The sequence below is a fragment of the Muntiacus reevesi genome, chromosome 11, assembly GCF_963930625.1.
Source record: "Muntiacus reevesi chromosome 11, mMunRee1.1, whole genome shotgun sequence".
NCBI lineage: Eukaryota > Metazoa > Chordata > Mammalia > Artiodactyla > Cervidae > Muntiacus > Muntiacus reevesi.
The window spans coordinates 82,707,907-82,735,558 of NC_089259.1; the positions used below are offsets into that span (position 1 = coordinate 82,707,907).

Consider the following 27,652-nt stretch of genomic DNA (forward strand, 5'->3'; position numbering starts at 1 on the left):
GCCCCAAATAAGTAGGAAGACGCACAGGGGCGTGGCCGGGGCGGGGTCGGGGATGCTCTGACCGTGGCCGGCCCCTCGCTGCCTGGAGAGTCGGCAGGCAGCCGACGCCCCAGGCATCCTGCTTCCAGTCCAGTGTCCCGAGGTCAACGAAGCAGAACGGGGCTTTGAGCGGGGGTCGCCTGCTCATCCCGCTGGACGGGGCGCCTCTCTCTGCCCATCTCTGCCTCCGCGTGTTTGGCCTGAAGTTCTGAGTCTTGCTGTGTGTGCCGGGCAACTTGCTTGCCCGTCGATTTCTCTGTTTCTTTTTTCTCGTGGCTGAAAAGGGCTGTTGTCTCTCATTGTAACTTAAACCAGCGTTTACTAGATTGAGGGTTTTTCACAGCCTTACTGCAATTCTCGGAAATCTTCCCATTTTTAGAGCCTTTTGGCTGAGTGGTTCTCGGGTGCCGCCAGCGGTGGGGGGGGCTGACTCGCGCTGTCTCCGGCTCTTCGCGTCTTCACGGGGCTCTCCCCGGGGCCAGTACTGAGCACGCACCCGTGTGCATCTTGCAGAGCTCAGACTCCGTGTCCCGAGCACCGAGGTCCTGGTTCCGGGCGTCACGCTCACCCCCTTCCGTCGCCCCTCCAGCTGGGCGGTTTCCTGGAGTTAAAGTCGAGGAGACGAATGCTCAGGCAGACGGGGGGCAATGTTGGGGAGTTAGAGCAAGCCCGGGTGTGTGTTTAGTCCACGAGGCTGCTGAAGAGCCCGCTCTTATGCCAGGAGGTGACGTGAGCCCTGCCCCGCGAGCCCACAGATGGTGGGTGTGTGTGTGTGGGCAGGACACACACCCTGGGCATGGATGTGGGTCTCTTGGCAGCCTCGGGTGCAGACCTGGGCGGGGGCCGCATGTCGTCCACTGCTCTGTGGTCAGAGGTACCGGCCCGTGTGGTTTTGAGGTCCTTCCTGTGAGCCAGGGCTTCTGCTGGTTCCTATTTCTCTGCACCTCTCTCCCGAGGGTGCGCTGAACCACTCCAGGACCTGGATCCCAGCGTCCAGAGGGTCTTTCCTGAGATTCTCAAGCACCTTCCCCTGCACCTCGCAGCTGAGTGCCTTTGCTCAGCTGATCTTGGACAGAAGTGTTGGTTAGAACCTGGAACGATGACAGGAAGGGAGACGGAAGTAGAGAGGCCCCCAGTCGGCAGGAACCCCGAGCTCTGAGGCCCCAGGGGACAGAACCCGCACGGGTCATGCACTGCCTGTCACGGGAGATGCTCCTGAGACGCCCAGTGGTGTCAGCAAGCAGCCGGCAGGGCAGTCCTGCAAAGTGAGGTGCTGGGCGCGGGCATTTGTCTACAGCGGGGCCTCGGGTCCCTGGTGCTCAGGGGACCGTGAGCAACCTAAAGACTCGGAGGCATGAGAGCGAGACCAGTGCTAAGCGGCGCGATGCCCGCCGGGCCCAGCGCGGGCCTGCGTCCCCAGGAGCGCAGAGGCCCGGGGCTGAGTGCCCACAGCGTCCATGGTCGGACTCGGGACCCAGACCTGGCGTCTTCTTCCAGAATGCTGACTCTTAGATGATTCCTGTGTGTCCGGCGGGTGGGAGGGTTGGCTGGCCCACAGAACTGAGAACATGTTATCAGCTGGTTCTGTGTCGTTCAAACGAAGCTGCAGACGAGCTGTGAGTCCGGCGCAGCCTCGGGCGGCTGGTGGCACCTTCAGTCTCGGGGAGCGGGTGCTCGGTGACGGCAGCCTTGCGGCCGCCCCGCCAAGGGGCCCTCGTCTTGCTGGTGGGACTGTCAGGAGGCAACTGCTGAGACCCTTGTCGACTCGGGGATGTTCATGGATTTGTCGGAAGGACGATAGAATTGGTGACGACCTTTGAGACAGAGAAATTCAAGTTTGGAGCATTTTCCTCACAGACAAGAGCCACGCTGTCTCGCAGAGAGGAGAAGACAGTGACGTGACTGCAGCTGAACAGCGGGGCACTCCTGGGCGGATGCTGGAAAGTTCCAGGTGCTCAGTAATGGAAGCCAGGAAGTTCCGAGAGCCGGCCTCCGGGCCCCGCCTGGCGGGCTGAACACAGGGCTGCCCGAGGCTCCGCACGTGGAGCGAGCGTGACAGACGTTCCTGCGAGCGTGACAGACGGCCCTGAGTGTGACAGTCGGTCCTGTGAGTGTGACAGACGGCCCTGAGTGTGACAGACGTTCCTGCGAGCGTGACAGACGGTCCTGAGTGTGACAGTCGGTCCTGTGAGTGTGACAGACGGTCCTGCGAGCGTAACAGACGTTGTTGCGAGCGTGACAGACGTTCCTGCAAGTGTGACAGACCATCCTGCGAGCGTGACAGACAGCCCTGAGTGTGACAGACGGTCCTGTGAGTGGGATAGACGTTCCTGTGAGCGTGACAGACGTTCCTGCGAGCGTGACAGACGGCCCTGAGTGTGACAGACGTTCCTGCGAGTGTGACAGACGGTCCTGCGAGTGTGACAGACGGCCCTGAGTGTGACAGACGTTCCTGCGAGTGTGACAGACGGTCCTGCGAGTGTGACAGACGTTCCTGCGAGTGTGACAGACGGCCCTGAGTGTGACCGACGGTCCTGTGAGTGTGACAGACGGCCCTGAGTGTGACAGACGGTCCTGCGAGTGTGACAGACGTTCCTGCGAGTGTGACAGACGGTCCTGCGAGTGTGACAGACGTTCCTGCGAGTGTGACAGACCATCCTGCGAGTGTGACAGACGGCCCTGAGTGTGACAGACGTTCCTGAGAGTGTGACAGACGGTCCTGCGAGTGTGACAGACGTTCCTGTGAGTGTGACAGACCATCCTGCGAGTGTGACAGACGGCCCTGAGTGTGACAGACGTTCCTGAGAGTGTGACAGACGGTCCTGCGAGTGTGACAGACGTTCCTGCGAGTGTGACAGACCATCCTGCGAGTGTTACAGACGGCCCTGAGTGTGACAGATGTTCCTGCGAGTGTGACAGACGGTCCTGCGAGCGTGACAGACGGTCCTGCAAGCGGAACAGACGGCCCTGCGAGTGGGACAGACGCTCCTGTGAGTGTGACAGACGGTCCTGCGAGCGTGACAGGCGGTCCTGCGAGCGTGACAGACAGCCCTGAGTGTGACAGACGGTCCTGTGAGTGGGATAGACGTTCCTGTGAGTGTGACAGACGGTCCTGCGAGCGTGACAGACGGCCCTGAGTGTGACAGACGGTCCTGCGAGTGTGACAGACGGTCCTGCGAGTGTGACAGACGTTCCTGCGAGTGTGACAGACCATCCTGCGAGTGTTACAGACGGCCCTGAGTGTGACAGATGTTCCTGCGAGTGTGACAGACGGTCCTGCGAGCGTGACAGACGGTCCTGCAAGCGGAACAGACGGCCCTGCGAGTGGGACAGACGCTCCTGTGAGTGTGACAGACGGTCCTGCGAGCGTGACAGGCGGTCCTGCGAGCATGACAGACGGTCCTGCGAGCGTGACAGACGGCCCTGAGTGTGACAGACGGTCCTGTGAGTGGGATAGACGTTCCTGCGAGCGTGACAGACGGTCCTGCGAGCGTGACAGACGGTCCTGAGTGTGACAGACGGTCCTGCGAGCGTGACAGACGTTCCTGTGAGCGTGACAGACGTTCCTGCGAGCGTGACACACGGTCCTGCGAGCGTGACAGACAGCCCTGAGTGTGACAGACGGTCCTGTGAGTGGGATAGACGTTCCTGTGAGTGTGACAGACGGTCCTGCGAGCGTGACAGACGGCCCTGAGTGTGACAGACGGTCCTGCGAGTGTGACAGACGGTCCTGCGAGTGTGACAGACGTTCCTGCGAGTGTGACAGACCATCCTGCGAGCGTGACAGACGGCCCTGAGTGTGACAGACGGTCCTGTGAGTGTGACAGACGGTCCTGCGAGCGTGACAGACGGCCCTGAGTGTGACAGACGGTCCTGCGAGTGTGACAGACGGTCCTGCGAGTGTGACAGACGTTCCTGCGAGTGTGACAGACCATCCTGCGAGCGTGACAGACGGCCCTGAGTGTGACAGACGGTCCTGCGAGTGTGACAGACGGTCCTGCGAGTGTGACAGACGTTCCTGCGAGTGTGACAGACCATCCTGCGAGTGTGACAGACGGCCCTGAGTGTGACAGACGTTCCTGCGAGTGTGACAGATGGTCCTGAGTGTGACAGACGGTCCTGCGAGTGTGACAGACGTTCCTGCGAGTGTGACAGACGGCCCTGAGTGTGACCGACGGTCCTGTGAGTGTGACAGACGGCCCTGAGTGTGACAGACGTTCCTGCGAGTGTGACAGACGGTCCTGCGAGTGTGACAGACGTTCCTGCGAGTGTGACAGACCATCCTGCGAGTGTGACAGACGGCCCTGAGTGTGACAGACGTTCCTGAGAGTGTGACAGACGGTCCTGCGAGTGTGACAGACGTTCCTGTGAGTGTGACAGACCATCCTGCGAGTGTGACAGACGGCCCTGAGTGTGACAGACGTTCCTGAGAGTGTGACAGACGGTCCTGCGAGTGTGACAGACGTTCCTGCGAGTGTGACAGACCATCCTGCGAGTGTTACAGACGGCCCTGAGTGTGACAGACGTTCCTGCGAGTGTGACAGACGGTCCTGCGAGCGTGACAGACGGTCCTGCAAGCGGGACAGACGGCCCTGCGAGTGGGACAGACGCTCCTGTGAGTGTGACAGACGGTCCTGCGAGCGTGACAGGCGGTCCTGCGAGCATGACAGACGGTCCTGCGAGCGTGACAGACGGCCCTGAGTGTGACAGACGGTCCTGTGAGTGGGATAGACGTTCCTGCGAGCATGACAGACGGTCCTGCGAGCGTGACAGGCGGTCCTGCGAGCATGACAGACGGTCCTGCGAGCGTGACAGACGGCCCTGAGTGTGACAGACGGTCCTGTGAGTGGGATAGACGTTCCTGCGAGCGTGACAGACGGTCCTGCGAGCGTGACAGACGGTCCTGAGTGTGACAGACGGTCCTGCGAGCGTGACAGACGTTCCTGTGAGCGTGACAGACGTTCCTGCGAGCGTGACACACGGTCCTGCGAGCGTGACAGACAGCCCTGAGTGTGACAGACGGTCCTGTGAGTGGGATAGACGTTCCTGTGAGTGTGACAGACGGTCCTGCGAGCGTGACAGACGGCCCTGAGTGTGACAGACGGTCCTGTGAGTGTGACAGACGTTCCTGCGAGTGTGACAGGCGGTCCTGTGAGCGTGATAGACGTTCCTGCGAGTGTGACAGACCATCCTGTGAGTGTGACAGGCGGTCCCGCGACTGCGACCTTCAGGAAACACAGGATGTGTTGTCCTGGAACCGTCTTATACATAAGAACCGAATCGGTCTGGGTCTCAGAGCTTCTGTGAGCAGGAAAATGTCCTGCAGAGTCCTCAGTCCCAGAGGAAAGAGAGGCGTGTGAAGGGGAGGGATTAAACCGGGATCTGCTTGTGGGGGCTGCGGGGCCAGAGCCGCCCCTCCTCATCCTCCCACGCAGCCCCGATGGCCCTGGAGCCCGACGGGGCCCCCCCGTGTGATGACAGTCTCACCCGCGTGAAGCTCCCCACGGGGACACAATGTCACTTTAGGAAATCAGACCAGACGTAGGGCGTCACTGGGGACTGGGGAACTGACCTCACTTGGAAGAGTCCCCTCCTCGGACGACCCTTTGAGAGAGGGGCTTGGACCCCAGTGAAGCCCCCACTAAAGAGCGTAGAAACGAGGGCGGACGGTTTCAGTAACTCGGGCTCTCCCGCAGGTAAGGAAGCCTGGAGGAGCTCCTGGAGCGTTACGTGGCCGCGTCCCCGTGAGCCAGGACGGCCGCCCCCCGAGTTGTCCCCAGGCCCACGCACGCTGTTCTCTGATGTTTTAAGGAAGCTTGGGGTTCCCGCCCAGCAGGGGTGGCAGACTCGGGGGCCTGGGGCGTAAGGAGGCAGATGGCCAGCCCCGGGGCTCCTGCCCACCCAGCTGAGGGTCCCGGGGGTTCAGAGCTGCCGCCTCCTGCACCGTCCCTCTCTGCTTTTGGCTGAAAACGGCAGCTTCAGGGGAAAGGACACAGGCGCCACGTCCTCCTGCACCTGCTGGGCGTGCCCAGCGTGGCCCGCCCGACCTGGCTTCCTGCCCCCAGCGTTAAGCCTTGAACACACAGCGCCGCTTGGGGGGATCCTGGCCTGGGCACGTCGCCGTGGGGTGCCATCCAGACCCCCGGCCCCTGCCTGCTGGAGTCCAGTGACCCCCGTCCACCAATGTCCCCAGACATGGCAGGTGGCCCCCAGCTCGGGACAGACGCCCCTGTGGCGAGAACCACTGAGCCCAGTTTTGATCACAATGATGAAGTGAAGAATCAAGTGATGAGGGGCCTTAGGTCCGTTTCCTACAGAAGTCCAAATGCTTCAGTTTTTCTTCTAGGATACTCTCTAAGCAGATTCTGTCTCACTAAACGTATCACAGGCCTGCAGCGCACACGCTCACCTGCAGCCAGCGGCCTGCAGGGATGTTTCTTTGGTTGCGGGCTACCACGGTTCCGGCTTCTCCTGCTTTGTGGCTTGCGGCCCTGGGTTTGCTTAAAGCAGAGTAGGAGCTCTTTCTGAGAGGCCCAGTTCCCAGACCTGACAGGCCAGAACCGGGTCAGCCAGCTCCTGTGAGGTGGCGCGTCCCAGAGGCTGGTTTGTCCCCAGGACAGACTCTCCGTGTCCCGTGTTTCCTCCTGCTGTGTCTGCGTCTGCGGGCCAGGCTGTGTTGTCTCCCGGACTGACGTGCGCGCTTCCCGCGGGCAGAGCCGCGTCTCTCCAGGCCCTGAGGGGGCCGTGCTGTGTGTCCGGGGCTCCGGCCACGGGCCCGCCCTGGCCTCCGTGCAGCTCCGTCCTGTCTCCCCCACTCCCCCTCTGTGAGTCCCGCAGGGCCCCCGGTGACGCCGCCCCAGGAGGGTGCCCCCATGGGCTGTTGTCCGAACCCTCAGGGTTGTGAGCTGGAAAGAGGACAGACGCACTCGCCTAAGGCTCGCTTCGGCCACGCAGAGCAAGTCGGGTGGGGCGATGGGCTGAAGGTCTCGTCTGCACGAAACGGGCCGGAGGAGCAGGGTGGGCGCCGTGCCCACCGAGACGCCAGCTCCCGAGTGTCCCGTCCGGCTCGTGGGGCACCGAGGGGGAGACTCGGGGCGGCCTGCAGGGAGGACTGGGCGCCCACGGACGCTGCTGGAGCTGGGGGCCGGGGGCCTGGGTGCAGCCCACCCCCATCGCGGTGACACCAGGAAGTCCCTGCGTCTCGGGCTGGACGAGTTGGCGCTGGGTGGGTGGGGTGCTCGGGCACTTGTGTTGAGTGTGAAAGAGGCAGTCTGTGTTAACGAGAGGTGACTGGACTTTCTCTCCGCAGGTGTTTGGAAACTGGACGTTCGGGACCCTGGTGTTCACGGCGATGGTGTTCACAGTCACCCTGAAGGTACCGTCCCTGAGCGCATGTGCTTCCTCCAGGCACGGTCGGCCGCCCGGTGACCCTGACCCTGGCCTGCCGGGGTCCTCACCCCGCTGCTACCGTGTCCTCGGCCCCGAGGGGCGAGCTCAGAAATACACAGAAGGGGAGGAGGGAAATTCCACAGCCTTTTCTGTGAAAGGACTGGAATTAGACTGCTTTTACGTGGCAGGCAGCCCCCGTTATAGTCAAAGCACAGTTTAGCCAAAACAGATGAATGTATTATGGGAAGCTGAGCTTGCTTTTAAAATCAAGTCAGACTCTTCCTGGCGTATCGTCACGAAGGTCCCAAATCCTACCAGCCTGGGTCAGAGAGTGAGGCAGAAGTCCCAGAGCCGTGTGCTGGGGAGTGGCGTCTCCAGCAGGGGGCGCGCCCGCCCCGGGATCCGGGCACTTTCGGGCAGGGTGGGCCTGCGGAGCCCTCCTCTGGAAGGCGGGGTGTGTTTCTCCCGCACAGGCCCCTGTAGACGCTCTGGCTGGAGTTAGGGCTTTGTTTCTGCTTCCTGTCCCTGCCCCGGCTTCCCTCCCCGGGCTCACGGCAACACGCGCGGTGGCCCCACTGCTAACCGCCTTGTCTGTCCTCAGCTGGCGCTGGACACCCACTACTGGACCTGGATAAACCACTTTGTCATCTGGGGGTCGCTGCTGTTCTACGTCGTCTTTTCCCTCCTCTGGGGAGGAATCATCTGGTACGGACTCGACGGTTTTTCAGTCACCGTTGCAGCACTGGTCCTGCAGTGTCCTTCACCGAGGCCTGGAAACTCGCGTTCCATACCGCCGCGTTCCCGTGCGCGGGTGCAGGCTTTGTTCCCGTGTGCAGGATGGGCTTCACGCCAGGGCCCAGGGGCCCACGGGGACGAGGCGGGGTGGTCTCTGCCCCCTCCTCCCGGTTCTCATGCTGCATCATGCGTGTGTCGGGGGACGAACAGAACAAGCCCTCCAGGAAGGGACCGATCAGAGGTCGGGGACGGCTTCTCCAGAAAAGCTGTTATTTAAACAGAAACTTGGGAGAGAAGCGCTGACCTCATCCTGTGAGTGCTCTGGGCCGCAGGCCCTGGGCTGAGGCAGAGTCGCTCCTAAGGAAGGGAGCCCTGCACTCAAGGGCCCCAGGCAGTCCCGGCAGGAAGGCTGCCTCGGAGACCATTAGGATGCCATGGAAGATTTTAAACGGAGGGGCCGCAGAGCCCAGGTCCCTGTGTTGCCGGCTGAACGTGCGCCTGGGGGTGGACAGAGACGGCCACAGTGGTCAGTCCTGACGGGCAGGCGGCGGCTGCGTTGGTCACAAGTGCACCTCCGCCCGCACCGTTCCTTCTGCCCAGGGCGTCCCGTCTAAGCGGCTGGCCTGGTGAGCTCCTCGTCATCCCTCAGAACCCAGGGGCCCGCCATGCTCCTCAGCCCTTCCCCCGGGGCACGTCACAGGCGGGCACGTCTGCTGGGCCCCTGGGCGCTTGTTCACACCTGTCATACACGGGCTGAGGCAGTGAACCAGGCCCCAGGCCCACCCAGACCTGAGGCCGGAAGCAGTGTCCCGGCCACCTGGGCTCCCCGCTACAGAGCAGGGCTCAAGGGGAAGGGCAGGCAGCCCCCAGTCCCGGGAGAGGCCCCTGGTCCATCCAGTTCCTGCATGGAGGCTGCTGCGTGGACGCCAATCCACCTGGCGGCCGCTCCATTGCTGACCCCCAGTGGCCAGTCCGTGCATTGCATGTCGGGAAAGCCAGACCAGCTCTTGGTGGATTTTCGGCCACCCCACTCCTGGCCAGAGAGCCCTGTGGCTCTAGTGAGCTTTCCAAGTGGCTGTGTAAGAGAAAGTCTCCCCAGAAACCTCCTGGCCAGCTCCTGGGCCCGGACACGTCGGAGCGTGAAGCTGTGAGACTCAAGTTTAGTGCAGTCACTGCCAGTTTCTAAGGCTTCCCAGGCGGCTCAGGTGGTAAAGAGTCTGCCTGCAGTGCAGGAGAACCAGGTTTGATCCCTGGGTCGGGAAGATCCCCTGGAGAAGGGAATGGCAGCCCACTCCAGTGTCCTTGCCTGGAGAATCCCACGGACAGAGGAGCCTGGCGGGTTACAGTCCATGGGGTCACACAGAGACAGGACTGACTGTTACTTTCACTTCACTGCCCGTCTCCAAAGGCATTCCTGGCCTACCTGGCAGGGAAGTCATCTCATTCTCTGTATTTTTATAGAAATTTTAAAAAATTATTTTGGCATATGGTTGTGTTTAGCCGTTGTGCTGATGAGAACACTATCTTCTCTTTATTAATAGGTATTGACCAAAACCCCCGTTTCATGTTTAAAAGCCCCGCTGTTCTGAAGCTGAGCTTCTGGGGCTGTTCCCCCCCTGGAATGACCTCGTAGACTCCGCCCTCCTTTCCTCACGCTCTAACCAGCCTTCAGGGCAGTCGGGCAGCGCTGTGGGGGACGCACCCCTGGTGAGCTGGTGGTGAGAGCAGCGGCTGGGCCGAGGCCGTCGGAGACGGACGTGGACCCCGCCAGGGCAGACGGCCCCCTGCGGGACTCGGGGTCTCCGCCGGCTCCTCAGTGGCCATCATGCTGTGCTTCTCTTTCCCTGGATGCTGCAGGCCCTTCCTCAGTTATCAAAGGATGTACTACGTGTTCATACAGATGTTGTCCAGCGGCCCCGCCTGGCTGGGCATCGTCCTGCTGGTCACCGTCAGCCTGCTGCCCGACGTGCTCAAGAAGGTGCTGTGCAGGCAGCTGTGGCCCAGCGCCACCGAGCGAGTGCAGGTACCTGGGGCGGGGGCGGGGCCGGGGCGCGGGGTGGTGGGCGGGGTCGGGGCGGGGCCGGGCCGGGGCGGGGTGGGGGCGTGGCCGGGACACGGGGTGGGGGCGTGGCCGGGGCGTGGGGCGGGGGCCGGGGGCGTGGCCGGGGGGCGGGGGCGGGGTGGGCGTGGCCGGGACACGGGGTGGGGGCGGGGGCATGGGGGCGGGGCCGGGCACGGGGTGGGGCGGGGGCGTGGCCTGAGCATGGGGGCGTGGCCGGGGCATGGGGTGGGGGCGGGGGTCGGGGGCGTGGCCGGGGCACGGGGTCGGGCGAGGGGAGCAGCGGGTCACGGGGTGGGGGGGCGGGTGGGGGGTAGGGACACAGCTGGGGGCACCGTGGTGGGGGCCGGCAGCTGGGGGGCTGCAGCCCTGGGGGGCACTGCGTGGGGGGGGGGCCAGGGAGGCAGCAGGAAAGGTGGTCCGTCCAGTGTTACTAGCGAATTCCACGGTGACACATGATTTTATACCTGAACTAAATGTCCAGTGCTTAGACTTGGTCAGCTAGCCCCTGAAATAAGGAAAAGATTAAGAGGAAAAAGATTAAGCCAATACAAAAGGCACATTATTTTGTGTGAACCTAAACAGGTTTTTTTGATTAATCCTTACTTTGAAGGTAAAGTCGCTTTATTTCTATGGAGGAAGTGTGGCTCAGACTTGAGCCCTCATTTTGGGGAATTCTGGTCCAGAGTAGGTAGGGCTGTTGTTTTCTGTCCTCCCGAGGGGACTCCAACAGTCTGAACTCTGCATTCAGGAGATGGGTGAGATGCTGAGGATGCCCAGGCCGGCCTTCAAACAGAGATGTGACCTGGAGCTTCTAGAGAGCTCTCGGGGAGCGCACATCCCCCACCTCTTTACCCCTGTGACCTCTCACCTCCTCACCCCCTCACCCCACATACCCTCTCCCCTGTGATCCCACACCTACTCACCCCTGTGACCCTGCACCTCCTCACCCTCTCCCCCTGTGACCCTGTACCCCCTGACCCCTGTGACCCCACAGCCCCTCTCCCATGTGGCCCCTCCCCCCTGTGATCCTGCACCCCTCCCCTCTGTGACCCGGCACCCGTCTCCCCTGTGATCCCACACCTACTCACCCCTGTGACGCTGCACCTCCTCACCCCCTCACCCCACACACCCTCTCCCCCTGTGACCCCTCACCCCTGTGATCCCGCACCCCCTCCCCCTGTGACCCTATACCCCCTCACCCTGAACCCCCTGCCCCCTGTGACCCCGCACCCCTCACCCTTGTGATCCCGAACCCCCTCCCCCTGTGACCCGGCACCCCTCTCCCCGCACCCTTCCCCCGTCCTGCCGTGCACCCTTGGGGAGGAGGAGGGATGCTCTGAGAGGCAGAGGCCGCAGCAGGCCTTTCTGTTCTGCAAGAAGCCTGGCCCACCTGCAGCACCAGGTGCTTGTGCAGGTGTGAGTGACAGGAGGGCGGGGCGTGCAGGTGTGAGTGACAGGAGGGCGGGGCGTGCAGGTGTGACTGACAGGAGGGCGGGTGACCGCAGGCGAGGGCCCCCCCCCATCCTGGGACTGAGCCCCTCTGGGGAACGCAGGGCCCCCTGGTCTTAGTCCTCAATCGCTGCCGCCGGCTGCGGGGTGGAGCCTCCATCACCGCACCGGCCGCCCCCAGAGGTGACTGGTCAGGTGGGCGAGCTCTCAGACCCCCGGAGCTGATCTCAGATGCTGCCCGCGGTGCCCAGCCAGGGGGCGCAGAGGGCTTAGAGCCGCCCCCGACCGGCAGCTTCACAAGAGCTGCTCCGTGATCTCAGGCCATCCCAGGGAAAGGCCCGCGGGAGCGCCGGGGAGGTTTCCGCTGGGTCGGGCTGGGCCTCGAGGGGCTGCAGGGGCCGCGTGCCCACGTCTCCCGTGGCCGCAGGGACTCCGGGTACGGCCCCCGACTCACTGCCTTTTCTTGTCTCTTCCCTCCCTGGTTCCTTTCATCTTCCGGCCTCTTTGCCCAAATCTTGTTTAACGATGTGCATGGCCTCCTGACCTCTGACCTCTGACCTCTGGGACCGGCAGACTAGGAACCAGTGCCTTTCTGTCGAGCAGCCCACCGTCTTTATGCTTTCTCAGACTTCCAGCAGTCTGACTTTCTAACGGAACAAGGTGATGCTTTTCTGTCTTTCTGCATGTTTGGGACTTGATCGGAGGACCACAGAGGGCTGACGGTTAAGCTCGGGAGCCGCACACACAGGCCCTCTGGGGCCGTGGGTGCCGGCCATCTCCACCCACACGGCCGCCCGGGCCTCCCTGAGGAGGCTCAGCGTTCCTCTGGCTGGGTGGCAGCCGTGAGGCCGGTCCTGTCTCCGCGCGGCAGGGGCAGCTCCTGGGTCAGCGTCGGCCTTGCCCTGGAGCCCAGAGGCAGGTCCTCCCTGTCCCTCCTGTGGAGCCCACAGGACAGCCGGGACCACAGCCCGGGGAGAGGCAGCCTCAGGCCAGCCCCTGGACTGCGGATGGGACAGGTGTGTTCGGGGCCAGCTGTCTCACCAAAGTCCCTCTATCTTTTTAAAAATATGATTGTTTTTAGAAACAGACTCCACCTGTGCCTTAAACAGCATCTGTGGCTCTCTCTCAGGAGCACAGAGCGGTCACACCGTTTTCTGTGGCCGCCGCCCAGGATGGAGGCTTCTCCCCTGGAGCCAAGGCTTCAAGGACACGCTTATCTGTTCTGTCATCTGTGTCCCGATGCCCCACTTGTGTGTCCCCACACTGGGCACACATTACCACTTTACCAGGCAGCTTGCTTAACAGGAAAATGCCTAAAGCAAAAAAAAGAAAAAGGACTTTTTTTCTTTTAATAATCGTTCATCTTTTAAGTTCAAGTAATTATTGGCAATCAAAATTTTTCTAATCTGGTGCATCAGAATTTATTAGAATAAACTACATAATATTATGTTTATGCACTTGGAAACATTTAGGATGAAATTATTAGGAACATTTTAATAAGTCATAGGAGGTGCTTGTGAAACCAGTTAAATCATGCCAACTCTGGGCTAAAAATAAATGCTCTGACGATTGATGGGGTGTATTGAGAGCTGGTTTGCTTCTGAGCCTTTGCAGAAGCCGGACTCCGCTGCTTGGCGCAGGGCTCTGAGCTCCGTGTGTCCGTGGCCGCGGCTGTGACGGCAAGGCCTGCCAGCCTCACGGGTGCCTTCAGCCAGTGCTCAGCACACACAGGGTCCATGCGGTGTTGCTGCAAAACCAGACAATGTTGGCAAAACTTTAAAGGAACAAACCCTTGGCTCGTGCTTCCATGGAACATGCTGCATTTGAGATGGGTGGCTTTTTCATCTGTCCAGTTAAAGTGAAAACCACAGAGGCCACCAGGTCTCACATGTAAACATGGGTGTGTGCGTACACATGTATGGCATCTACATATACATGTGCGTGTATTCTGTCCACACCCGTGTGCACGCACAGCTGTGTGTGCTTCCCGCAAAGAGCCACCGCCCGCGCGCTGCTCTGCTTTGCCTCGCCCCCTGCCCCTCACGCCGAGCCAGGGGCATCTGCACCTCCAACCCCTGCTTCTCCAGCTCCTGCAGCTCCCTTTTCCGGAGGCACTGAGAAATTCATACCACTTGACTAGAAACGCCCCACCCCGCTGGCCTGCGGCCCTGCCACGCCCCAACCTCCGGATTCTAGCTTCAGGCCAGGATTCTTTTGTTTGACTGGAGATGAGGCCAAGGGACAGGGCTGGGCAGGCACAGGGGGACAGGCAGACAGACAGGCGGACAGACAGACAGGGACAGACAGACAGGCAGGAACAGACGGACAGGCAGTTTACATGCAGGCGGACAGGCAGGGACAGGAAGGCAGACGGACAGGCAGGTGCAGACAGAGGGACAGGCAGGCAGAGTGGCCGGTGCAGAGCTCCTCGCTGGGGCCTGCGTGCCCTCAGGAGCAGTGCCCTTTCCGGACGGTCGGAGTGAGTGGCAGGGCCATCAGCCCCGGGCCCCGCACCCGACCATCGCCGCTGCTGCGCCGAGAGCCGGGCCTCCCCGCACGCGTACCCCTCGGCCTTCCCCGCGGAGCCGGGCGTGCGGCGCGGGCTCAGTGTCTGTCCTCGCCTTGCAGAGGAGCCCGAGCCGCCCAGCCCCGGCTGACGCCGCGCCGAGCCCCGACCGGCCGCTGCTGACGGACCCCGAGCCCCGGCCGAGGCGCGAGTAGCCGGAGGATAGGTAACGGCCGCCCGCGGGCAGCCCGTGTGCTGTGTTTCCTCCAGAGCTCTGCCGTTTGTTAGGCTCACGGTGGCAGAGACTTGTCCACACGTGGGGTCCGTCCCCGGTAAGTGGCCCACTGGAGAGGCCGGCCGCCTGGGGCTGCCTGCGGTGCACACCCAGGCCCGCGTGTGAGCGTGCGCGCACACACACCTGTGCGGCGCGCAGGCCCACCGCGTCCTTCGGCGCCCGGAACACGGCCTTCACTCTCATCCGCGGTGGTGGGCGTGGCTCCACCTGAGAGGTCCTCCAGGAGAGACCCCCTTGTGGAATAGACAAGGGGATCTGAGCCAGGCCGGGGCAGGCGTCCAGCTGCGCCTTCAGCATCCAGAGCGGGCATCTCCGGGCCGGCTTCCCCCTCCCTGCCCATCCAGTCTGACCACCTGGGCCCGGCCGGAGCGGTCCAGCGAGATGCGCGGTGGGAGGGGCCGCACTCAGCCTGGGGCCCGGGGAGGGGCCTCGTGTTTACACACCTTTCTGCGGGACGCTGGACGCAGGGAGGGGACGGATGGTTCACACGCCGCCGCCGAGTCTGGCCCAGCTACGCTCGGGGGCGACCCCGCCAGGGCAGCGAGGGCCGCGGCTGCGCTGGGTTCCGACGGGTGTGGGACGGGGCCCGCGCGGGCTCCCGGGACTGACTGTCCTTTCTGTTTCCGCAGGCCCCGCGCTCCGTGTCAGGACCACCTCTGGGGAGTTACCCACTTGCTTCTCTGTAGTCTCCGGCCCCAGGCAGCGCCCTGGAAGGCAGGGAACGCGGGGCCCCTCCTGCTCCGTCTCCCCCACCCGCGGCCCCAGGGGCGGCCACGCGCAAGGGTCCAGCCGCGAAGGGCCGCGTGGCGTGTGCTGCTCTTGCGGCCGGAAGAGCAGGAAGACGGGACAGGCGTCCCCGAGTGGCGACCGGGAAGGACACGCACGAGCCCGCTACCCTCCCCGGCCCCGTGGCGAGGGGAGGACTTCTGCTCGGGGGTCTCGGTCCCCTCCAGGCACGGCCACCGCACCAGGACCTCCGGGGAGCATGGCCGAGCCTCGCAGGCGGGGGTCCGGTCTGCTCCGTCCTCCCAAGCCCGACACCTCTGCTTTCGGAGCGGCCCCCGCCCGGTCCACGGCTGCCGTCCAGACCTGCGCGCGGCGGCGCTGCGACCCCGCCCCTCCGGGGGAGGTGCTGCCCGCGTGCTCGGGGAGCCCCGTCTCCGTCCCCCGCTGCCTCTGGGGGGGCCTGGCCCGCAAAGCACAGGTTCCGAGGGGTGCCCCTTCCCGCTCCGAGGGCGCAGGCGCGGTTTGCTGTTGTGGGAAGGGTGTTTCGGGGTTTGCGGGGACGCGTGGGGTCTGGGTGACGGGGGCCCGCCTCTGCTGCGGTGCTCAGACCCCCACGGGGAGCGGCCTCTCGGGCGCGTGGGCCCCCAGATCCGCGCCGGGGCGGCCCGGGAAACCCAAGAGCAATGCCGCCGCCCGCAGGCAGCTGCGCGGTAAACCCTGTCGCTCTCCTGCAACGGAATCTCCGTTTCTAGAAATAACCCGTTCGACGTAGCCTTAATGGTCCGTAAGGAAAACATTTCAGTTTGAGGTTCAAACTTCAGAAGGTACAACAGACAGCGTTTTAGGGGAGGGTCACCCGGAAGCTAAGCGCTGCCCCCGCTGGAGGCCCTGTGGACCGAGGCACGCGCTGGGCCCGGGCCGCCCCGCGCCGCCCAGACCGCGGCTCGCTGGGGCAGGGCTCACCTGTGAGCCTGATCTGAACGAGGGGAGGAGCTGGCCGCAGGCACGGGGCACCCAGGTGGCGCGGGGGGAGCAGGACGCATACCAAAGAGTGGGGTGAGGGCCGTGGGGGCGCGGCTGGGCGGGGGGCGTCCTCCCGGGGGCCTCGCCCCCTCGCTGTTCCCCACGCCCGCGGCCTGCGTGTGGCCCACGCTGGACCCTGCAAGCAGCGGTGTGTGCGTTTTTACAGCCGTTTTTAAGAACCTAAAATGGGTATAAATGTCATACCTATGGGGGGCAGATTCTCTGTATGTTTAGTTAACAAATTCTTTGTAATGTATTTTTTTAGAGATCTTAAAATTGCCTTTGCACTGAAGTATTTTCATAGCTGTTTATATCTCTTTTATTCCTTTATTTGTTAACGTACCATATCTAATTTTTAAAGTATGTTTTTAAAGCTTTTATTTTTTAAGTTGAAGACATTTTGGCCACTTTACATTTAAATTCTGATGAACGTTTTGGCTGAATGTCTCAATATCTGATGAATGTGAATTTTCAGATTTGACTTTATTCTCTGCACCTGTTTTGTTTTTGGTGTTTCTGGCAGTAGCGAGCAGTTACAAGGCATAGAGTCTGATCATTTGCTCTGCTCTTCACCATTCATTGCAATTTCATCTGCTTTTTGTTTAGTTTTTAGTTTCTAGCCTTCAGCCTTAAAATAGGAGCTTCTTGACGGTTCGCTGTCTCCTTTCTGCCTGTATCCAGACGGTTATCACTTACCTCGGATAATTCAAGTCTCCTTAGGACAGTTACTGACCATTACACGCCCCAATACGTCTTCTTAAAATTGTTTGGGAAGTTCCTAAGTGCGCCTGAAAATGTGAGATGGACCAGGGGCATGAGACCGAGGCCGGGGAGGGACGGGGAACCAGGGAAGGGACATTTCAGACAAGACAGTGCGGCTCCCACCTGGCGGTGGGCAGTGCTTCCTCGCCTTAAACTGACCTTAGAGCAAGTAATTTAAGCATCTTCCTTAGTTTTGAAAATCTTACAGCTGCACAATAACCACGTATTAACATTTCCTCCGTTGGTCCGGATGTCTGGTCCCCGACCGCCACGCCACCCCCCAGAGCTAGCTGTCTGTGGGCCCTGTAGCTCCGGCCACGCCACCGGAGGAGACCCGCCCTCGGGACCACCGCCAGACCCTCCCAGCCGCAGCCACGTCCTGGCTGGGAGAAGAGACGCTCTCCCGGCCACTCCTGTTAGAACCCCAGTCAGCCCATTCCCGAGCCCTTAACTCCAGGGGCGGACATAGACCAAACGACCCGGAGAGGCTCGCTGGGGGCGGAGCTTCCGCAGCGACAGGTCGCAGCCGCCTAGTAGCCTTGTGAGACTTTGCAGCTTGAACTTACAGCAATGCCTCGCACACAGTTTAACTATTCTTAAATTCATGGGCATCAACCAAAAGTTCAGGGCAACCTAAGGGAAGTTTCCAGCCTTTTTCTTTAAAACCACTAAGTTCATCTGTTTTGCACTGATTATGAATAACCTAATGCAACCACTTCTGCTTATCTTAATTAATGGTATTTATTTAACAACTCAGTGTAACAGCTTGGTATGCACTTTCTTTTGGAAGTTTCCCATTTCTAACTTTAAAAACAGGAAAAATGTCAGCTGGCAAATGCATTCATTCTGTTGTTTTTTTTTTAATAAGTTAAAGGGTAGGTGAATGGGGGTGAGAATCGTTTTGATGTCTATAAACAAAGCTTTAATGAAGATGTGTCAGAGTATTATTAAAGTGTGATTCTACTTTTGCAGAAAAAATCTAAAGATCAGTTTATATAGCTTTATTTTTTACCTTATCAAAATATACAGAATTTTAATATGCATATATTGTCTCTGACTTAAAATTATGTGCGTCTGCATTGCTGTCTAAAATGCTCATTCATTATGTAATGTGATAAAAGAGAATCTTCAAAAATATATTTAACACAAATGTATCTATAGGTATTGTCATCATAAATACTGGAATTTATTTTTAAATTATTGAATATAGTAGGTGTGTTTAAGATAATAAATCAACCTCTGAACAGTAATGTTTAATTGATAATTTATTAATCTGCTTTGAAAAATTAAATGGTGAATTAAACCAAATCTTAAATTTCTGTAAAATTTATTTTGTATGCTACTGTTTTTAACTTTTATTTCTGTAGATAAAGTATATCTTCATAATATTAGTTATGATTGGACTTTTCTGCAGAATGTCTAGGCAGGAGACCTGAATCTGCTTGCAATAAAGAAGAAAAAGTTCTGGTTGAGTCTCTTTATAAATTAAAAAGATCATGGAAGTTGGTGTTGAGTTTCTGCTAAGACAAGCTGCCGGGTAAACACTCTGCCAGCGAGTGTTTGTTTGGGATGAAGCCGCGGGAGCAGCCTCTCAGGAGCGTGTGCGATGGGGTGGCCCCGGCCCACACCTGCACCGCCGGGGCGGAGGGCGCGGAACAGGACACTCAGCGCCGCGCCCTGTCCTTCCGGCTCCAGCTGCCCCCGACTGTCCGCCAGACCCGCCCCCGGGGTCTCTGCTCCTCCTCAAGTCCAAACCCCAGCCCCCACCCCCCAGGGCCCCCGGGCAGCTCCAAGAGGCTCCTGCCCTGCCCCAGCGGGTTCCGAGAGGCCCCCTGGCGCGGGGCCTGGCAGCTCTGCCCCCCCAGCCCTGCCGCCTTTCTCTGCTGGCCCCTGCCACCCCTGCAATTCCTGTCTCTGAAAACTGACCCCCAAACATCCAGATCCTCACAGTCTCATTCCTGGGATTCTGACTCATTTGGGGGACCAGGGTGGACCCTGAGAGAGGGCCTTGCTGGACTGGGGCAGGGTGGCCCCTTCAAGGCTGACAGGTCCCTCAGAAGGCCTCTGGCTTCACTGGGCACAATTCTAAAATTGGGGGCTTTTTCCCGGCTCCCAAACCACAAAGCAAGGGCAAGTAACTCATCCCGAGTGGGCATCCTTGGCTGTCACAGACCACATAGCAGCCAGCACGCCAGTCTCCAGGAAGGAGATGCCGCAGGTGAGTCGGGTCCCAGGCGTGCTGTCCGCCAGGGCCCAGCGTCCACACCTGCCTCGGGTGACAGGGACCTCTGGCCACGCTGACCCTGGCAGCTAGGAGAAAAATGCTTGCCTTTCAAGTGAGGGAGGGCACCCTGGCCCGAGGCTGTGTGTGTGTGAACAGCCGGCTCCCACCAGTGTGCGTGTGAACACAGCCCTTCATTCCACTGGGCTGGGTCCCAGTGTGATCAACATCTGCAATTATTAAGCTTCCTCTTTCAGGGAAAAATCTTAGAAATAATACGCAATTTATCAGTTCCTTTCTTGCACTAAGAGGATACCCCTAAAACTGCATCATCATAATAACTTACCCAGGGAAGATGCTCCCTTCGTACATGTTTATCACGTACAGTCGGAATGATTCAGGAGCATTTAGTCAGATGGCAAATGTCTAATTCATCATCCAGATACAGGTATGAGCCCTAATCAAGCCCGACAGAGGCCCAGTGAAACCCGTCTTTAATCAGATATAAAGACCAAACCTCACAGTTAGTGGGCAGTGTCAGGCCTAAGCCGGTCTTAGAAGCTGACGCCCTTAAGGCCCACAGCTTGCCCTGCGAGGCCTCCATCCCTTCCTTACGTCTGTGACCTCCGCTGACCCTTTCTGTTGACCGGTGTGGCCGCAGACACTGCAGTTTTCGGTGCGTCCCCTCGGTTTGCGGAGCTTGCTTCTCAGAGGTCGTGGTTCAGCCGGAATTCAGAAAGCTGTCGAGGGTCAGGCCCGCAGCCACCCGCCGAGCCGTGGCCGTGGCTTCTTCCGGCGCAAGCTTGGCTTTGGGAACTGGAGCTTCGCCTCAGTCCCACTGTGGAGCTGGCTGTCCCGGTTGTTGTATAAAATCCACTTTTCGTCGCATGTCACAGCACGGCTGAGAAACAGTTCGTTGCTGTGTAGACTGAGAGAAGGGATTAAAACGGTGGTTTTCTGGAGTTGCAGCCAGCTCATGAGGCACTCCGCTCCAGTTTGCTTGAGGTGCCGAGCGGCCGCAGAGTGGTGGACGTTGGGCTCTTGGCAACTTCTTGTCTACTTGTAAGAGGACCAGCTTCGAATGTCTCTCACTCAGCTGGTCCTTGTCGGCTCCCGGTGGCCGGCCACCACGCTCCGCAGCGTCAAGGCTCATGTGAGCCTTGAGGCAGAACTCCCTGACCCCCCACTGCGCAGCATGTTCGTTAGCAGCTCTTGGGCCGAACGCGAGTTGTCTCCGCTGCTTTACAACCCATTATGAACTCAAGAAAATCGCTGGAATTTGCTTTTTTGTCTAATATCATTTCCATAGTCTAAAATAAATATAAAATAAACAGCAAGTAATAAGGTGATAGCAAAAAACATAAATCGAGAAATACACATTAAAATGATGTATCACATAGTCACATTTATTAAGAATGTATCCCAATACCAAACAGCCAATTTCAGCAATGTATAACCGCAATTACTTTTACACGAACCTAAACAGTTTGCTAGTGTCGAGAGCAGGCTGAAACGCAGACCAGACACGAACGTGCAAACTGAAGCCGCCTGGCGTCAATTCAGGGAGGCTCCGGAGAGCACCCGCACCACGGGCCTTTAGGTCTCAGCGCCGAGGAGAACTCAGTGACAGCAATGTGGTCGGCACGCGATTTACTAGAACAAGATGCTTGTGAGGCTTACAAGTGGGCGGGCAAGGCTGGGAGGCTCAGAGCACTTAGGGGGCTGCGGTTTGTAATCAAAGGAGGAGTGGAGAGGAGGGGAGGACTTGTCTTTCCCGAGTAGACGTCATGCTGCCATCAGCTCCTCCTCCAGAGTGGGTGGGAGAGTTTTCTTGTCTCTCCGTGGTCAAGCGAGGTCCACAGATGACTGTTTCGCAGGCGTGCAGAGAGCGTGGCCCAGGGACCGTTAACTTAGTGAACTCCCTGGGCAGGAAGAGGGGCTCATGCACCATGGTCTCATTAGTTCTAGCCTCCTGCTTCTGCTGGGGGTTTGTGGTGGAGCAAGCTGCTTTATCAAGAGATCATTAGCTTACAGGGATCGTCTGTATTTTCCTACTTCCCATCCCCTAGGGAGATTAACTATTCAATCACCGACTTTGTCCCTTCATTCTGTCCCTGCAAAAACCTGGAAACGAGCCATGACCATGGCGCCTGCAGCTTGTCTTAGGATGGGACGAGGTGGTCGTTCCCCGTGGACAGGACAGAGCGAAAGGACCGCAGGCAGCACAGCGCTGCTTCCCGCCTGCGGCTAAAACCGCCCCTGCCGTCTGCTCGCCCTGTCCCGGGGCCGCAGAACCGGGCACCGCAGACGGAGGTCAGCCTGGCTCCCTCAGGCTTCGTGCCTCCCAGCCTTGGGGCTCCTGGAGACCCATCTCTGCCTCCATCCTCACGCGGTGCCCACTCTGCCTGTCTGTCTCAGCGTCCGCTTTCCACAAGGTCGCCAGTCACCTTGGGTGAGGGCCCCGCCATGATGCCCTCATTTTAGATAAATTGTGTCTGTAAAGGTCACATTCCAGAGTACCCGGGGTCAGGACCTCAACATATCTTTTTGGGGAGACACAATTCAACTGAATCTCTGCTTTGGGGCCCTGCGGCAGGGCAGAAACCCTCGTGCTGCGTGTGGTGGGGGGCAGCGGGGTGGGGGGGGGTGCGTGTTGGGGACAGAACTCAGCCGCCCGTCCTCACATCCCCACCCAGGGCTGCGCGGCCCTAACTCACCGTGGGCCACCGTGGCCCCGCGGGTCCCGGGGGTCCTGCCCCCGCTGGGCCGGGTGCGAAGCGCCTCCTTCCCCGTCTCATCAGTGTTCACAGTCTGACTCCACACTGGGGGTGAGCTCCGGGGGCCCAGCGGCCAGCGCGAGCCTGGGGCCATGCTGTTGCCTGAATAAACCCCTGGCTGGAGGCTCAGGGCCCCGCCCGCCTGCCCGCCCAGCAGCTTTCCCTGGAGATTGGAGGGTCACCCAGCAGCCCTGCCTTTGGCGTCCCGGAGGAGGGCTGTGGGGCAGGGCCGGTCAGCAGCCAAGAAACGAGCCCCGAGGAGCCGCAGCTCAGGAGGGGCGGGCGAGGAGGCCGTGGCTGCTGGCGACTGGGGCGCCCGTGTCTCTCCCAGCAGGTCGGTTCTCTGAGGCCCCAGGTACACAGGAGGAACCCCGCTTCCATGCCCCTGGGTCACCTCAGAACTCCAGAGGACCAGGCCCCCGACCCAGCCTCCTGCGTGTCCCAGCTGCCCCTCGTGACCTGGACCCGGGGGGCAGGGGCAGACGCTGAGATGCCCGGGAGACCCCGGGACATGGGGGGCGGGGCGGCCGTCCGGCACTTGGGTGTCACCAAGTGCGCGCTCGGTCGCTCCCATCCGACCCTCTGCGACCCCATGGACTGTAGCCCACCAGGCTCCTCTGTGTATGGGATTCTCCAGGCAAGAACACTGGGGCAGAGGGATCTTCCTGACCCAGGGATCAGACCCGCATCTCCTGCCTTGCGGCAGGTTCTGTATCCACTGAGCCACTTGGGATTGCTTCCTGTGACACAGACTTCTTTGTGAGAGCAAGGCTTTCCATAGAGGAGTTAATCTCAAACGGCAAAATCCCCAACTCCCTGAAGGGCCAAGGGCATGGGGACCAGGCAGAGACACAGGCCCAGGCCCGCAGGGTCTCCAGGCCGCCTGCCCACCTGTGGGGCCCGCGGGAGGGGCTGACCCCAGGGAGCAGAAGGTCCTTCTCCCCTCGGTTCCTCCCAGAGCCCTGATTGTGATGGTAATTTCCCCAGCCTCTGAGAGCCGCACAAAGGCCTGGCCTGGCCCTCAGGGCCCCTGGCCAGCGGGGCGCCCCAGGCTTTTGTTCTGGGATTCCCCAGCTCAAGTCGGGAGGCTTGAATCAGCGCAAACTCTCTCTGAGAGCACAGGCATCTTGGGCCTTTGTCCTCCGCGTCCTCCTGGGCCAGCGACCACGTCCCCACATGAGGCCTCCCCGCGGTGGGAGAGGCTCCCGGTCCGGGTGCCTGTGGCCGAGGCGGGGCTCGGGACCCTCCGCCGGACGCCCACCTGGGGGCAGGCGCCGAGCCTGCAGACCCGACCCGGGTGGTGGGGTCACCAGCGCGGCCTCTCGGCTCCGCACCAGCACCTCTCATTTCCTGCCCGTCCTCCGAGCAGGCTGGCCGGGCGCCTCCCTCGGGCTCTCACAGCTCCGGACACTCAGCACAGCCCCCGGAGGGCACCCCCAGGAGCCCGGGCCCCTGAGGTCGTGGGAAACGGGACCGCGGCCCCACAGAGCGGGTCAGGACCCCACGCCCTTAGCCCTCTAAGGCCCCCGCCTCCGCCCTGACTCCGCCAGGTTCCTGGGGCCTTCCCATCCCCGCTCGTTCGGGAAGGAAACCGTCCAGCTGAGGAAGGTCCTGCCTTGCTTTGCTGTCTGCTGGGACAGCCTCCACCGCGTGGCAGCCCTGCCTGCGAGCGCATGTGGGGTCCTGCCCACTCGGCAGCCCAGGCTCAGCGGCACCCACCACCGGGGGCCTGGCCCCCTGCCTGGGCTCGCGGCACCGGCTAAGCGCGTGCTGACTGCCAGGCGACGCCGTGTGGTGGGGACCGCATTTGGAGGAGGGAAGTCCTGCAGAGGTCCGTGCGCCCTCCCCGCAGGCCCGAGCCGCACCCCCAGGGCGGGTCGGAGGCTCCTGGGGGCGGGGCTCCCTGGAGCCCTGGGGTTTGTGCCTATGGCCCTCCGCACAGAGCCACGTGCTGGTCTTACTCCGATTTCCCGGTGTCGCCCACAGAATGCAGACGTTTGAAAGCGCCAGCTAAAATAAAGTTTACACCTAGAGCAACATCGGGGACGTTTCAGCCTGTGAGCCTCAACATTCCGAGTTCTACTGGGGAACTTGAGTTTCCCTGAACAAGGGGAACCCACAAGGGAAAAGGCCGGTCCCTTCCCTTTGCCTGCAAAAAAGGGGCCCCTCCGCATCTGCACGGCCCTGCCCTGGGGTCTGCGCTCCCGAGCCCAGTGAGAGAGCGCCTGCTCCGCGCAGGGGTGACGGCGATGGGGTGCACGCTGGGGGCGGGGCTCGGGCGCCTCCCCTCCCCTCCCGCCGGCGCAGACCCCCGTGCGTCCGCCCCTCGCGCTCCTCCCTCTCCCTCCGCGCGGTCCCCTCCCCCGCTCTCCCGGCCGCTGCCCCGCTCACCCTCCCCCAGGCCGGGAGGAGGCGCGCGCGCCCCTGCGGGTGGAGGACCGCGGCCGGGAGGCCCTCCCACGGCAGGTGTGTGCGGGCGGGAAGCGCGGCGGGCCGGGAGAGGGGCCGACAGAGGGCGGGGGGCGCGGACGCAGCGTCCCGGAGGCCGGTGGCCGGTCTGCGCCGCTGCGGTCCCCTCCGCCTGCGTGCCACCCCAGGGAGCCCCGGGACCGGCCGGGCGGAGCGGGGCGCTGCGCGGGGTCCAGGGGCCGCCGCCGGAGCGGGAGCGCGAGCTCCACGTGCGGGACGCCCCCACTGTCGGCCGGGGTCCTCCCGCGCGGACAGGTGTCACTGCCCGGCCGCTCCCAGGCCCGCACCCCTGGGTCCCGGCCCCCAGCAGGTCCCGGGCCAGGTGGGGCCGCTGAGGGCGCCCGGCTGACTCTGGACTTCCCGGCCCCTGTCTGGCTGTTTTGCTTTTCAAACTGGCAGCGGAAAAGTAAGACTCAGCAGTTTAAAAATAAGGCCGTTTGCTCTTTCAACTCTAAACCGTGTTCTGGCTAGTTTTTAAAAACCACCTTCCGTTCTCTGCAGCGCTGGACCTTGAACAGGAGCCTGCTCGGGTTGGCCCGAAGCAGACTTTTCTGGAGCAGGTGCAGCTTCTTAACTTTACTGGAAGCTTCCACCTGCCCCTAAGGGACCTCCAGCGGGCCCTGGACAGGGAAGGGGTTAAGATGACCCTGAGGCTCAGCAGGATGTGTGGGGGTGGCCGTGGGAGGCCCCAGGATGTGTGACCACTAGGAGGGGCCAGGCTACAAAAATAGACGTGTGTGGGGGTGCTGGTGCTGGAGTGTGTGCGTCCCTCCCAGGGGACCGGGGACCCCACTGGACAGGTAGGTGAGGGGTGGCGCCCTGGGGGGACCTCGTGGTGGAAGGTCTCCTGAAGTGCAGATCTGACCCAGAGGCCGGCCCAGTGCGGGTTTGGGGACCTGAGTTCTGAGCTCTGCTCCCGGCTCCTGGACCCGCTGCGGCAGGGGGACGGACAGACAGAGGCTGCCCGCGGGCCCGGGGGGGCGGCCAGGAGGGCACGTGCTCCAGGTGAGTCAGTCCAGAGGGGCAGGAAGAGGGGCTTGGCTGTGTTTCAGCACTTGTGTCCCTCGGGGCGGGGTGCACCCCCCAAGTCCCGGGCTCACCGTCTGGCCGGGACCTGGGCGCAGCTGTGATTGGGCCTCTGTGACCTTGGCCCCGCCACCTGTGACGGCCCCCCTGGCAGCGATCCGGGGAAAGGCTGGCGAGAGCATCGGGCCTTCTGCGCCAGAAGCCTGGGCATCACCCTTCTCGTGACCGTCCCCAACTCTGGGGCAGCTTTCTCCCCGGGAGACCCGCGGATCAGGAGGAGGGCGCAGGGGTCACCTGTTTGCGGAGCTCAGCGCTCTGAGGACACTTCTGCCCCAGACACAGCTCGAAACCCGTCCTTCTCCTGAATCAGAGCCTCTTCCCTCCCCAGCCCTGCCACTGCTGCAGACGTCCCCACTGCTGGGCGTCTCCTGACCTCGGGTTGTGGCTGTAATTGGCGTCCAGATCGCCATTCCAGGAGGCTCATTCTGTGTTGGGGGCTCAGCTGTGAAAACGGGAGATTTACCTGGGAAGCGCATCTTGGTGATTGGAAGCAGAAGGAAGGTCACTTGGACAGAAGAGCTTCCTGCTGTTAGGAACTCACATGCCTTTTGTAAAATGGCATAAAGCCTGAAGTGGAAAAAGAGGTTAGTGGAGCGTTTGTGTGAATGGAATATTGGTAGCACCTGGCCATCAGCTTAACTGATCTGGTGCTAAGAGGCTCCGAGGGAAGTTAGACGTGTGAGAAGAACAGGACGAGAAGGTAGCATTCTGCTCCACAGTCAGCTCAGCCTCTTATTCTCAGGTCCACTCATTCCACCCTCGCCTGAGCCCAGGAGAGCCAGGGTGATGCTCTTCCCCGACAGGTGGGAGATGCTGGCTGAGCGCCAGCCGCAACCTGGACCTGGCTGAGGGCCCGGGGCCACGTCTGGAGCCGCTCAAGAGATGCTCAGTCCACTCCTGCCTTGGAGAAGGCGGGTGGCGGTCTAGCCCCGCTCCAGAGAAGGCACGGTCGGCTGTGTGGTCAGCGTGGGGTGGCCGGCCGGACTGCCCAGCCGCCCATGGACTCTGCTGGTGGAGCCGGTCTGCGGTACCTTCCCCTCGGGGACGACCGTGTCCTTTACCTCTGGGCCTCCCCAAGTAAAACGTTCAGGAGTGCAAGCCCGCGACGGTCTCCCGGACACCCTGTGGCTATTACCGAGGAACTCCTGGGCACCCAGGGCTGAACCTCGACTTTGTGGTCAGAGGCTGCTCCCGAAGCACCTCATCCAGCGTCAGGCAGCGCCGTCGTCTCCAGGATCCCCAGGAAACCCGGCGCCTCTGCCAGAACCTCCAGCGGCCCCCTGGAGCCCAGAGGACCAGTCCCTACGCAGCCCACGGAGGTGACCCAGGAGCACCAGAGCTTGCACCCCAGTGGGTAACATGTCAGCGTGAGTGTAGGTCACCGCTGGGGGCGTTCAGTCCAATCTGTTGAGAAAGCAAAGAACTGTATTCGAAGTACCAAGTTGAGCAACCACAGAAATCGGAACAAGTCAAATAGGAAGATATGGGTGGGGACACCGAAGCACGCAGCCGACCAGCGCTGAACGTCTCCACACCGTCTTCCTCCTCACTGGTCCGTTTCTCGCTCAGCGCTTAGGGCTGGCGCTGGAACAGAGCGGGGCAACTCCCGGGGGAAAGGCCCTGCTGTCGTCCCACAAACTGGGCCTGAGGGGCAGGGGGGACAGGCGTGGGGAGGAGGTGGAGACCGGACCTCCCTGAGGGTCACCCGTCCCCGGCATCCAGCTGGACAGCCCCGCCTCCCCCCCGATGCCCTGGACAAGGTGGTGGGTGTGAGCACCACCGACGATCAAGCAGGTTAAGCCGCTGCCGTGGGGCCACAAGCAGAATTGATGGAAGGGGCCCAGCCAGACATAAGCCAGCGGGGAGATGATGGGCCGTGTTTGTGCATGCTGGGTCACTTCAGTCGTGTCTGACTACAACCCTGTGGCCTGTAGCCCGCCAGGCTCCTCTGTCCATGGGATTCTCCAGGCAAGAACACTCGCGTGGGAGAAGGGAATGGCAACCCACTCCAGTGTTCTTGCCTGGGAGATCCCATGGACAGAGGAGCCTGGCGGGATGCGTAGTTACACATTGTCTGTAAGTATATTTATTGCTAGACGTGTTCATTTTTCTT

General features: G+C 61.2%; 2 protein-coding genes across 11 annotated transcripts in view; both read left to right on the top strand.

Moving 5' to 3' along the window:
• Window positions 1-15,305, top strand: part of ATP11A (ATPase phospholipid transporting 11A) — a 98,967-nt gene extending 83,662 nt beyond the window's left edge. For 2 of the 4 annotated variants that reach the window (XM_065901605.1, XM_065901608.1), the window contains exons 26-30: window positions 7,349-7,414; window positions 8,030-8,133; window positions 10,021-10,186; window positions 14,303-14,406; window positions 15,105-15,236. In XM_065901605.1, coding sequence (XP_065757677.1) covers window positions 7,349-7,414; window positions 8,030-8,133; window positions 10,021-10,186; window positions 14,303-14,395 — 429 coding nt within the window. In that variant the 3' untranslated portion in view covers window positions 14,396-14,406; window positions 15,105-15,236. Of the gene's footprint in view, window positions 1-7,348; window positions 7,415-8,029; window positions 8,134-10,020; window positions 10,187-12,247; window positions 12,335-14,302; window positions 14,407-15,104 lie in introns of all 4 variants that reach the window. The other 2 variants (XM_065901606.1, XM_065901607.1) reach the window with 2 other exon arrangements.
• Window positions 15,306-24,385: 9,080 nt separating this feature from the next.
• The window catches only part of MCF2L (MCF.2 cell line derived transforming sequence like), a 92,963-nt gene continuing 89,696 nt past the window's right edge, over window positions 24,386-27,652 (top strand). Inside the window, exon 1 of one of the 7 annotated variants that reach the window (XM_065901679.1) lies at window positions 24,386-24,450. The gene's annotated coding sequence lies outside the window, so the exon portion shown is untranslated. The other 6 variants (XM_065901681.1, XM_065901683.1, XM_065901677.1 and 3 more) reach the window with 6 other exon arrangements.